This window comes from Herpailurus yagouaroundi, unplaced genomic scaffold, assembly GCF_014898765.1.
Source record: "Herpailurus yagouaroundi ecotype Mexico unplaced genomic scaffold, PumYag 198, whole genome shotgun sequence".
NCBI classification, from domain to species: domain Eukaryota; kingdom Metazoa; phylum Chordata; class Mammalia; order Carnivora; family Felidae; genus Herpailurus; species Herpailurus yagouaroundi.
Genome location: NW_024412429.1, coordinates 56,961 through 70,223, shown reverse-complemented (window position 1 = coordinate 70,223; position 13,263 = coordinate 56,961). Strand labels below are relative to the sequence as shown.

The 13,263-nt window shown below is 44.1% G+C and overlaps 1 protein-coding gene across 1 annotated transcript; it reads right to left on the bottom strand.

Annotated features, from left to right (window-relative positions):
- Nucleotides 1–1,489: 1,489 nt before the first annotated feature.
- On the bottom strand, nt 1,490–7,156 carry PDCD2 (programmed cell death 2). The gene is made up of 6 exons (XM_040448647.1): nt 6,820–7,156; nt 6,040–6,282; nt 5,550–5,681; nt 4,112–4,215; nt 2,834–2,947; nt 1,490–2,103 (listed from the first exon to the last, which is right to left on the bottom strand). Exons 1-6 carry the CDS (start codon nt 7,100–7,102, stop codon nt 1,945–1,947), a joined length of 1,035 nt encoding a protein of 344 aa, XP_040304581.1. The 5' UTR covers nt 7,103–7,156; the 3' UTR covers nt 1,490–1,944.
- Nucleotides 7,157–13,263: the final 6,107 nt, after the last annotated feature.

The window sequence follows — 13,263 nt, the reverse complement described above, 5'->3', positions numbered from 1 at the left end:
AAAATTTTCATTACATTTTAGTTCTTGTTGACAGATCTTCTTCCTAATCACTCTTCTGAATTCTGAAACTTCTACCTGTGAAACACCGCACACACAGATAGCCTAAACAAATATGTCCAGCACAGTGTACTCCTCAGTAGACACCCCTGCAGCCACCACCTGGAACCTTGCCTGTGTCCCTGAAACCCCTCCTTCTGCTCCTGCCCAGCCACAGCGCCTCCCACCAATAGAGTTATCTCGAATTTTGTAGTCATCACCTAAGTTACTAATATAGGGCAGTCTTCCATTAAAAAAAAATTTGGTGTTTTTATGCACGTATTCCTTATATTCCTCTTCCATCTCTTTTCCTTAAAATTTACAGACCATTTAGCTGGTAGTTTCTTTCAGTATATGTTTTGCTATTTTCAAATTCATGGTGTTATTCAGCCTGTTCTTCTGTTCTCTGGATTTCCTGCAAATGAGTAGCTGCATCCAGACAGAGGCTTGATACCTTTGTAAAGACTACAGAAATGCCATGTTCTTTTGTTAGGAGTCAAGTCTCTGGTGTTCTCTCTTCTCTCTTTTAACATTTGTTTATTTTTGAGAGACAGAGCATGAGCAGGGGAGGGGCAGAAAGAGAGAGGGAGACACAGAATTGGAAGCAGGCTCCAGGCTCCGAGCTGTCAGCCCAGAGCCCAACGCGAACTCGAACCCATGAGCCGGGATATCATGACCTGAGCCAAAGTCAGACACTTCACCGACTGAGCCACCCATGTGCTCCATTTCACTGTATTTTATACACAAATCTTTTTTAAATATAGGTACACGTATAACATGGGCTAACACGCCAGGACTTGCTCAACTAAAATTACAGTCAAATAGCCAAGTAGTGGGTGACATTAACAGATGGTGTAACATCCAAGATGTACTTAGGGTGGCAGTGCCATTTCCAGGCCAGCGGGGATAGGTGTGGGAGAATATGAACCAATGTAGATTAGCTGTCGGTCTTCAAGCACTGACCAACAGCAATGTCCTTCATGCTTGCTTTAGTCCTGGGCTGGCATCACTCCTGTTCAAAGACGTCACTGTAAAGCACTCGGGGCTAGGAGCCTTAACATGGTTAACAGATTTGGCTGACCTCAGGGCCTTCCCTCAGGCTGCTGTGTCCTGGGCTAGATTTCCCTACGGAAATTCCAGCGCCTCATTCCTACCTCCTTCCTCGGGTTTACTTCCCGTGTGGTACTGAGATAGAGGGGAAGGCCATCATTCTTGCCTTGCAGTCTCTTTTGAGCAGTGCTGCTGGCTGATCAAGGTTGTTTTGAGGTAGAGCTTCTCTTCAAATTCAGTTGAAGTCCTCACACGCACCAGCCTATTTTTCTCATTGTTCTGGACCTCTATGTATACTAGAGCCTGGCTGATTACCAGAGAAATCTCTTCAGGTTTTACCCAAATAATTTTCTCTTGGTTTTAACACTGCAAATTTTAGGAGGAAAAACACTCTAATAGATTGTCTTAATTAGGCAATTAAACCCTAACTTTTATTCAAGTAGAAAGAAACAAACACAGGTAAATCAATCACTTCACTTAGTCTTACCATTCATAGTTAATTAGTTCACACCAAGTATGTATCTTTCCAGATTTCTGTGAACATAAACATATAAAAATACTTTTATAAAGGATATGAACATAGTATGAGTATCTTGGTGTCCCTTTAAACCTGTATCTTATTTGATGTGCATATAGGTCTGTATCATTAAGACTGCATTACCTTCTGCTGTAGGAATACACCAAAATTTATTTACTTGTCACTGGACATTTTTGTTTCACTAATATTTACACATTGTAAACTCACCAAAAACAACATCTTTGTCTCTGGTATAATTATTTCCTTAGGATAAAGTCCCAGTAATGGAATTGCAAGGCCTAAGACAGTATGAGCATTTGTAAGGCTTTATGATGTTGTCTTTAGGGTGTATCTGTTATATCTTGCTTCCAGACAAATTCCTCTGTGTAGCCAATCCCCAGTCTGCAGCTTTCAGCACAGGTGAAGACAGCCACAACACCCCAATCGACACTCCTGCCCAGAGTGTCGGCCTTCAGGTAGTTGAGCAGCTGAGGCATGACCTGAGGAGAGGATGACACAATTAGGGATCTTGGGTGTTTCAGTCTCCGGCTTTGACACTAACTTAATTAATTTTGGATATAGTTTTCACAATTCATTTTTTTACTCAAGAAACAAGTATCACCTACCACTTTGTAAGGTTAGTAAATCCACAGTACAAGAGCATTTCTACCCAACCCAAATGGATTGTGATAACAGTTCCTTTTGAAAACCCATTTTCATGATTCTATCCATTTTTTCCCTACCAGATCCAAAAACCCTGAACTGAGAAGGGCCTCTAAAACACTTCCTGTCACCAAGTACAAAGGCCGTAAGTGCCAGAACAAGAAAAGAAGGTATATTTAAAATTACAAATGTAACAAAATGGAGACACTAAAAATGATGATTTAACCATACTGAGAGGTGGGGAGGGGTGGTCAAGATGATAGAAGCAACTGCATTTAAATCCTTTATATTGTACAAGTCAGTCAACGGATAATGTCTAAAAAACTAATAAACTGACAAGTTATCAGAAAAAGCACATTATTTAGAAAGAGAAAGGACTACCAGATAAAACAGTAAAAGACATTTCCCTCCAGGGAACAAGGTGGGACCAAGGTGTCCCTTAGGTGGGACAAGGCACTTGCTGTAAATAACAGGACCCATGTGCATATGTTACTTCAGTGAAGTTTTATAGCATTTAATTACATAACCCAGGGTGACTGTATATTAGAATACTTTTTGAGGTCATACCTGGAATTCAAATATTCTCTTGGCACCACAGGGGCAATCTGGAATATCCTTTTCTTGAGGGATATTTTCACCAGAGATCCAGATGGGTGCAATCCCTCTGCCATATCTGAGAACCTAAAATCAATCAGGATCATGTTCAAATCACAAACATCTCACCTAAGTCTCCCTTGGTAACATGTGCTTTGATAATCTGGAGAAACTCTGCACATTCTCCTACACATGAGTTCCCCTCACTCATCTGAAACACAGTGAGGTTCCCTCACCTCAGACCTGGCACCATTAATGCTTTCTCAGTGTCATCATTTTAGCTCATCTGACTTGGGTTATCAAAATCGTATTTCATAAAAGATAATACGGTTAGAATCGGAATCCTAAGAGTATTTTGTGTAGTTTCTGAATCCAAAATGTAGCCCAGAGTTTGTGCTTACTTTCACACAGATAAAAGGAACCTGTTTTAAACTCAGTTAAAAATTTTAAAGGGACAAATGCCAAGTGAAACACTTGTTTAGATAAATACTACAGAGATAAATTTCATTAGGTGTTATACATCAACGGAGTGGCCTTCCTGTTTTGTCACAAGCATATACATTGCTAAAAACTACCTTCTCAGTGTTTAGGACCCGGGTCTGTTCTTCCCATGATCTTCTTCCCCTGGGTACTTGATTCAGTGACTGCTTTATAGGAGTTTAGCTGAGTTTCCTTCAGTGATTTAGGTTTATGGCGAATGTCTTTAAGAATGATGTTAATGGAAGAACAGAGATGAAGAATAGAAACGTCTGCTGAGCACTTGCTATGTGCCTATACCCTCCCTTCATCCGCACAACCACCCTGTTTTTTCATACTGGAGATGGAGTTACATCAGAGCTTATAGTGTAAGTCAAGGATCCAGGACTCTCGCCAACACCAAAGCACATTTTTCTTTTCACAAAACCAGGGTTTGTGTTACATGTCATGTTGGTTTCATAAGCAAGAGTTCCCTGTTGGACACATGGGCAAAAATATTTTTTTCTTTCTGCCACTGGTGCAAACTTCTTGCATCACAGGCAGTATCTTACTCATCTGCTATCTCTGATCCTTTCTTTAGACGATAGACCCTACATGATAAACAGGACAACCTGTAGTCTTTCAGTAACTACTGAAAGGATCAGCAGACCATCTGTGTGAAGGATTCCTGTAACAAGACCCTAGCTTTATTGTAGTTATCTCTTCTCAGGGATCTTACCCTGAAAATGCCACCTGAAAAGAACACAAGAAAGAGTTGTATGAATTCTAGTTTACCTGTTCTGGCTCAAGGGCTATTTTAGTTTTAAACTTCTGGAAAATTTTATCTTCCCTGGATTCATGTTTCGCCATGGAATCCAATTCCTCCTCAGGTACTTCACCTGAAAAATCATCAATGTAACTGTTAGGACAATAGGAATAATCCCCATGGCCTGACATCTTCCACATGCCGAGGAAAGGAAATTTCAAACAACCAACTTAGTGTTAAATTGGAGTGAAGGCCAGATGTTCCCACAGGCTTTCCCTAAACTTTTAATTCATTGAAGTTGGTGCTTCAAGACCATCTGACTTTCCAGGCACTCCACTTTACTGTGTAGGTTCCTAGTAAGTACCTCTCTTTAAAGCTTCAAATGAAAAGAACAGACCCAAGTCCTGGGTTTAGGACTTGTGTCCAGCAGAGATGACAGGACACCCAACAGATATTGACCCTTTTATTTTCACTACTGCCCTTTAGGCATCTGGACTCTCCCTATCTCTTCGTGTTTCATGCATTTTTCCCAGCTGTTATACTCATTCAGCCATCACAAGCTCCCTGTTGACCTACCCACTTGTTCCTCACACTCCTCTCCTGGAATCCCAGCTTTCTGAACCACTGCTGTCCTCAACAGAATTTAGTCTGTGTTACATGTACCAAAGAATATTTTTGATATCACCTGAATATGAACTATAAACCAGTAAGCTGATATTCTAAAGTCTATTTAGATTCTAAAACCTCCTTTTGTAGTGCCTAAGGGCTCAAATTCTGGAGTCAATATCATGTGAGCTCAAACTACAGTTCTAAAACGTTAACAGCTTCGGTTACATGACCAAACAAGTTACATGGAAAACCTCAAATTCCTCACTGCAAAATGAAGTACAGTTTCTAACTCTACTGCTTTCAGGATTTTAATGAGATCACGCACAAACAGCCCTTGATACAGACTAAGTGTGGGATAAATTTGGCTACTAATCTGTCTCTTAGGTATTTGCTTTGGCCGAGGCACTACACCTAGAGTGTGTTCATCTCTAGATAACCTGTAAAACTGCGAATCTGAAACCGGCCACACGAAAGAGAAACATTTAAACGACCCTGGTCACCTGCCAAACACTAAGCACTCTCACTTATTTGATCTCGATCTGAGAAACATATCTTGGATCCAGAGGAACGTACCAAGTTTCAAGCATCTTGTGGAGCCCTACCCAAATGACCACGTGGATACTTGCCCTGACATGTCTTTATCAGAACTGGAATATATCTGATACATATGCCAAGGAGGGGAGGTACAGGAAGTATATTTTCAAATGATATAATATTTGAATAGTATAGGCTACATACTCCAAAGTGGGTTAACTTTTCCTATCAGTACCTACCTCTTTTCTTGACATACTGAGCCTTTTCTTTCAAGCATTATATTTAATCACTTAATGAATAAAGGTTCTAAAACTGATCCCTTACCCATGCTTCCTATAATTTCTGATTCATTTTCTTTTTCAACAACTTCAGGTGTAATGTCATCTTCTGTTTCTATTACAATTTCAAATTCTGGAAAAAGGAAGTTGTGGTCTGGAATTGTTCTGTCCAAATATTCTGAAACAAGAAAAGGTAACTAGCATAATTACTAGTCATTTAGTTTTATAGAGGGTCTAATAATTTCCCATTTCTAAGGCATATTCTATGTAGTTAACATTTTTGCCAAATAAATATATGTAGTTCCAGCATTTCAGGTTATGGGTCATAAATTAAATGCCTGTATTGAGGCAAGTGTGGGACATAACTGAGTAGGTGGGACGTCACAGTTCCTTTCATAGAGCTGTTCAGATCACCAGTTACCAAAATTTTGGAAAAGTATCATACTTTCTTTAATCTTAACTTTTATCCTCAAAACAAAAAACCTGGGTTGACAGATGCTATGAAACGGAGCTGAAACTTACAAGAACTGACTCACCTGATTGTGTACAAGCCTGCTTATGTCCCAATCTCCAGTCTAGAGTCTGATGCTCCTTACTGCAGTAATGTGCCTTGTGACATCTGGAGCATGTTTTGGGGCCTAAACAGCCACAAACTCTGCAGAGATGAGCACCAGACTTGAGCTGGAGGCACACAGACTCTCCTGTCTCTGGAGGAGGATTCTCAGAAGGTGGTTCATATGAGTAAAAGTCATTTTTCCTGGGTAGCTGATTTCTAAAAACTATAAGAAAATGAGAAGAGATGTTGTAAATACCGTAAGTAAAACAATGTAGCAATCCAAATATTGGGGACTCTGGTCCACACAGGACTGAAAAGACCACAGGTTTTGATTTCAGTGATCTTATTTTCCGAAAGGGGAGAAAAGGGGAAAAAAAGTGAAAAAGAACAAGAAACCAGTTTGGTACCCACAGCAATTTGAATTGGATCTTTGGGCTTATTCAATATAATTAAATAATGAGACTAACAGTTAAGTTACATTGATTCTACACAAATATGGAAACGTTATTGAGCCCAGCTTTCTAAAAAACAATTTTCATTATTTCAGTATAACAACGCCTACTTCGTACCAATCGATTAAACTCAAAAGCTGGGGCGCAGAATGCGTGAGGAAGCTGAGCGGGGCGGGGGGCGGGGGCCAGGCGCTGCGCTGGACTCTCCACCCCCCCCCCCCCCCCCCCCCCCCCCGCCGCCGCCGCCCCCAGGCGCTGCCCTTCGCATACATGACCCGGGCCCTGGCTCGGGAGCAGCGGCCACTCACCGCGCAAACCGGCGCAGCACGGCGGCACCCGGCAGCAGAAGAGGAAGAGGCAGCGGTGAAAGGCGTCGGCTCGGTCGGGCAGCGGCGCGTAGAGCTGCAGTAAGAAGGCCAGCGGGCGGCCGCACAGCGCGCAGGCCAGCTCCTCTGGCCCCGGCAGCCCGGCAGCGCCCAGCCACGCCGGCCGCCCGCCCACCTTGCTTGGGAACTGCTCGCTGCGCAGCCGCCACGCCGGCGCTGCTTCCACGAAGCCCAGCTCAGCCGGCCCCGCGTTGGCCACCGCCATGCAGCTGGAAAGACCGGCCACTCGCACGCTTGGATTGTCTGGCCGGAAGGCGGAAGTTGGCCACCGGAAGGCGCGCGGAACGGCGAGTCAGAAGCGATTGGGTAACAAGGGAGAGGAGGCGGGACTAAGGAAATAGCCCGTTGTAAGCACGCTCGGTGCGACCCTAATTTCCGGTCCCGTGACGTGAGGGTGGGGGTAGCTTTTAGGGATTAGGGGTTAGGGTTAGGGTTAGGAATTTATCCTAATGAGCCAATAGGAGGTGTGTGCATGTTCACCAGCTGGTTCAAGTATGTCAACTGTGTCCTTGGTTTTGGTTTTTTCCTCTGCCCTGCTCTTTGGACTTGTCGGCCATTGCCACTTCAAACACTGAGAGTTTTATTTTTTTAAGTAAAAGTTTACAATAAAAATTCAACTAGAAATGCAACAAGTCTGAAACTGCAATCTACAAAAGTGAAAAGGACCATGGAGCTACTGTCCCTGCTCCTTTTCTAGCAGCAGCCTGCCACCTGTACGTGGCAGCTGACACTGGGAGCTGCCTGTGGGCCAAACCCCAAAACCTGCCCGTGCGGGGCCAACGCCTGGCCATCCCATTATCCTCGGCCCCTTCTCCTGGCGCCATGAGGATTTTATTGGCTGTTTCTTGTTTAAATCTCAAGGAGGCATGAGCGAATGTAGGTGGGATTCAGCTATGGCCCAGATGCTTCTATTTCTAGTACCTATTTTATAGCAAAATTACATCTAACATTTCCTTTCTTTTGAAAACAAGTTTCCTTAATTTTATTTAAACGTTATAGAGTTAAAACATATAATGGGGTGCCTGGGTGGCTCAGTCGGTTAAGCCTCCAACTCTTGTTTCAGCTCAGGCCATGATCCCAGGGTCATGGAATCGAGCCTCTCATCCAGCTTTGAGCTGAGCTTTGAGCTTGCTTAAGATTCTCTCTCCCTCTCCCTCTGCTCTTCCCCTGCCTGCTCTCTCTCTCTCTCTCTCTCTCTCTCTCTCTCTCTAAAACAAAAACCACTAAAACCACCAAACAACCATGAAACATAACAACATTCTTTCATCTTAGTGTTACCTCTTTAGTGTTATTTTGTTTTTGTTTTTTAATTTTTTTTCAACGTTTTTCTTTATTTTTGGGACAGAGAGAGACAGAGCATGAACGGGGGAGGGGCAGAGAGAGAGGGAGACACAGAATCGGAAACAGGCTCCAGGCTCTGAGCCATCAGCCCAGAGCCTGACGCGGGGCTCGAACTCACGGACCGCGAGATCGTGACCTGGCTGAAGTCGGACGCTTAACCGACTGCGCCACCCAGGCGCCCCAGGATTGCAGTTTTTAAAAAACATTCTCATATTGTTTTTCCTTTCAGTAAAACAGAACTTAATTATTTGCTTAAGAATCCAAGAATGATTAAGATGTGCTTTTGAAAACAAAATAACGGGGTGCCTGGGTGGCGCAGTCGGTTAAGCGTCCGACTTCAGCCAGGTCACGATCTCGCGGTCCGTGAGTTCGAGCCCCGCGTCAGGCTCTGGGCTGATGGCTCAGAGCCTGGAGCCTGTTTCCGATTCTGTGTCTCCCTCTCTCTCTCCCCCCCCCCTTTTGTTCTTTTTCTCTTTGTGGCCCCCCCCCCCCCCAAAAAAAACACAAAAAAACCCTGCAATCTTGAAATTGAGTAAGCAACATCCCTTCTAAGATTGGGTATTTGTAGATATGAATTGAGTTGTGAGGGAGAAGAGCTAGTCTATTCTCTGTCCATTGAGGCTAGGGAAGAGTGAGAGCCCCGCTCATGGGTAAGGTAGCTTTGACTTCTGGTTAGGTCCACAGTACAGGATACGTAAACGCAGATTGTTGAGTAACGGTTTGCTTCATGCCAGTGACAACCTGCTCCAACTTAGTTGTTCTTAGCAAACTTCTTTCCAGCAGTGGAGTCCCAGGCTTTTTAGGGAATCCCGTGACTTTTCACACCACAAGTTTGTCATACATACAATTCAAGCATATGAAGATGGGGTAATGCCAGAGACACTTCTTCAAAACTGAAACCCATTTGTGAGATCTGTTTCAGTTCCTACTGTAGACACCTCTGTTTTTTTATTATTAATTACCAAAAACATTTAACTTGGAATCAATTTATTATGAATTCTAGCATATTTTTAGTGGACAGATGTTCAAATCTGTGCCCTCTTTACCCTGAATTACTGTCAGAATGCTTGTAGTCTATGGTTCAGCTTTAGTTTCTGTCTTTATTACAATGGATCTGAAAACATCAACTTTCATTTCAGGGATTGATATGACCTTTACTCCTCTGTCTTCCTAAGTCTCTGAGTGGATGTTCTCCAATGTGATCTTTTTGGTCCTCTTGCCCCCTTCCTACCCCTCTGTTGAGGTACACACCTCCCCCTGGATATGATCTAGCATCTCCCAAACTGTCATCTCAAGGCAATGTTTTTTTTTTTTTTATGAGTCTTTATTTTGCTAAGGTTCAGATGACATTCCCTGTGACTCACTTCATTACCCCCAAGTAAAAGGAGCAAGCCAGCAGTTCAAATCTTACATGTTGCCAATATTGCAGAATATCTGCATTGAATGAGCCCTGGTGAGTATGAGTCATTTTGCTGCTGAACACACATGCTCCCACACTGCCCGCCATTGGCTTCAGATCACCTAGACACTAGACTCTTCCACCTACAGAAGGGAGTTTACAAGGACCACTTAATAATTTTAGGTCTATAAAGAGCAAAAGGTGTTTTCCTAAAACACTGAGGAGAAAATGAGGCTTAGCAGAAGAACTGCCCCTAGGTCACAACTGCAGGACAGTCTCTCATTGTGTATTATTGGTGGGAATGGCTAGTTTGTCCTTTGGAAGCCACCAAGAACAAGGACTCTTTGAACCAAGTCTCTACTCAACTCTGGACAAAAAATTGGCATATTTGACATCCTCACCTTTGTTTAGGGCCTTTAGTGTTTTTGCACAGCCATCACAGCCCCGAATACGCAGCCAGACGTTTGAATCTCCACAATCCACATTGGACCTGTCTTTTGGAGTCTAGTTTCTCATTATTCTCACTTGATATTCCTTATTTGTTGGGCAGGGTCAGGGGCTAGGGACTGGGTCAGGGTCAAGGTCAGGGTCTTGGTCTTGGTCTGGGTCTAGGTCAGCCTTACATTCTGGGTCAGTGTCAAGGTTGATATTTGGGACAAGGCCTTGTTCTGTGTCAGGGTCAGGGTTTGGCTTTATCATAAGTGGCCCCCTTCCCTATCTTATATCGCTTCTCTGTTTCTCCTCTTTCTGAGCCTCTAGGATGGACAGGACTCTCACGCATTCGGAGTTGATCTGGGGAGCACTGGTTTCTTGCCTCTCAGTCTTGGGCTCTAAAAAAAAGAGTGAAATATCCACCTGGTCACTGACTGTTTCAAATTCAACTCGACTCTGATCATGGATTGTGAATAGCCTCAGAGATCATGCAGGATCCTTCCACTGTCCCTCCTGGGAAGGGTGCTGCTGGCTCCACTCTACCTGGGGGTTCCCAGGTTCCAGCACAGCTCTGACCCATGAGGGCACTCAGTAGACATATGTGGTTTTATATAGGATGAGGTGTGGTGACTTACCAGCCCCCTTCTTGTGGGCTGGTGGGGCCCTCCTGGCACTGGGTGGATCCTTCGTCCCATCTGAGTGATCACCAGTAGATAATCAGGTCTCAGACAGGACAACCATCCAGGCAGGCATCTGTGGTCCTTCAGCTCAGGGCATCCTGGCTCCTGACAACCCTCGTGGCCCATTACTGAGCTGACTGTGCTGCTGGGCAACTTAACAGGTTCATAGGCAGTGTAGACAGTTCCAATGTATGTTTTCATTCCCAGCATCTGTGTGGTTGAGACAAGCACCTCCTCCCTCACTCTTAGCCTGCCAAGAGTGGTAATAAACCTCCAAATACAGAATGTGGCCCTGGCTACAACGGGCATACAGCAGACTGGCTCTGCAGTCCTTTGGCCTCCAGATTGTAGTATAAACCTTTGAAATGCATACTGGTTAAGAATCAAGGAAATAGGAACAACTGTGTCTCCTAGTGAGTAGTTTCTCACTGAGGCTGTGGGGTCTCAGAGAACCACATGCATGACCCAGGGACTGTGGCCTCCAGAAAGCCTGCCAACTGGGGATTTCATGCTGTGGAGTAATCCTTGGGTCTCCTACTGCTTCACTGAGCAATAAGTTCCTTACTATACATTTGGTCTCTGCTCTTTGTAAAGGAGAGAGAGGAGACTGTAATATGGACCAGTTTGTTCGTTGAGAATGGGTGATTAATGTGGTCAGGGGGCAGGTGTTACTCCTGGGCTCCCTCCTTCCAGGGACACGAGTGAGGTCTGTGTGTCTTCTAGTCTCTGAGACTTGAGGACCCAATGCCCAAAGCAGGAGCCTTGAGTTTACCACCAACAGCAAAGTTAGTTTTTCTGCAGCTGGAAGAGTGTTTTGCCATCGTGGGAGGACAGCAAGAGCACTGGATGGAGCACTGCAGTCCCTGGCCCTAAGTGAACCCCTTCCTTTCTTGGGCACAGCAGATTACAGTGCTGTGCAGTTGGCCATCAGTGATGTGGAGTTTGCTGCTTTCCCAACCTGGCATCCATTGTCATGCCCAAGTCCAGTAACTTAGCTTGCCTTTGGGAACTACATCTCGCTTGTCTCCCATGCAAACAGTTCCAGAGGGCAGCCCCCACCTCCCATCTGCCTCAGTGTTGGGCACATGATCCAAGTCTAGCCAACCCCATCTCCAACCTCTGGGTGCTCTGATGACTTCAAGGATGAGAATGTGACCCAAGCCAGGCCAAAGATACTTAACCCCATGACTTTCAGGGATCCTAAGGGAAATAGAAACCTTTCCCAGTAGAATGGACAGTGAGTGGGTGTCAGCCTGGAGTTGATGGAGGCCCCAGACACAGTGAGAGAAACCTCTGAATGGAGCCTCCCCAAAGGCATTTGGCAGGGTGGAGGTTTGGAGAGGGTCCAGGTCACCCTGGGAGAGTGTGAGCCCCTGGGCCTGCCAGATCCAAACCCATTCCTAATGTGCTTCTGGAAAGTATTACTTTATTTCTACCATTAAAAAATACTAGGTTATTTTACCTCAGTAAGTATGTTCATTTGCTTGCAACTCAAACAGTCATAGCTAACACATCAGGATCAATAATCCCTGAGCCCCTCTGTGCACACTGTTCTCACTGGGTGGGCCATGGCTGGGATGATGAAAGCTCTCATCTCCTCTAGGTTTCCAGTCTGATGCAATAGGTTTCTCTTATTTGACCTTTAATTTCTCCTCTCTTTCTAGTTTTCTTCATAATTGTCACAATTAATGAGCCAATATTAATGTGTTATTTTAACTGAGGTCTATAATTTATCCATGTTCCCTCTGTTCTACCTTTTCCTGCTCCATGACATGTAGTCAGCATGTCGTTTTGGGCTTTTCTTTGCTGTGACAGTTTCTCAAACTTTTCCTTGTTTAGATGACCTTAGCAGTAGTGAGGAAAACTGGTTGGGCATTTAAAAAAAATGACTTATTGGGGCGCCTGGGTGGCTCAGTCGGTTAAGCGTCCGACTTCGGCTCAGGTCATGATCTCACGGTCTGTGAGTTCAAGCCCCACGTCGGGCTCTGTGCTGACAGCTCAGAGCCTGGAGCCTGCTTCAGATTCTGTGTCTCCCTCTCTCTGACCCTCCCCCATTCATGCTCTGTCTCTGTCTCAAAAATAAATAAACATTAAAAAAAATAAAAAAAATGACTTCTTGGTTTTTAAAATAAAAAAAAACCCCATTTTAAATATTTTCCCGGTTTTGTAATTTGTTTCAGGAGGAGAATTTAGTTGTCCATCACTTACATATATAACACCCAATGCCTATCACAAGTGCCCTCCATAATACCCATCATCCATTTAGCCTGTCCCACACCCCACCCCCCTCCAGCTACTCTCAGTTTGGCCTCTAGTTAGGAGTCTGTTTTATGGTTTACCTCTCTCTTTTTCTCCCCGCTATGTTCATCTATTTTTTGTTTAGTAAGTTTCACATGAGTAACATCATATGGTATTTATCTTTCTCTGGCTTATTTTCCTTAGCATAATACACTCTAGTGTCATCCATGTCATTGCAAATGGAGGCATTTTCATTCCTTTTTATGGATGAGTAAT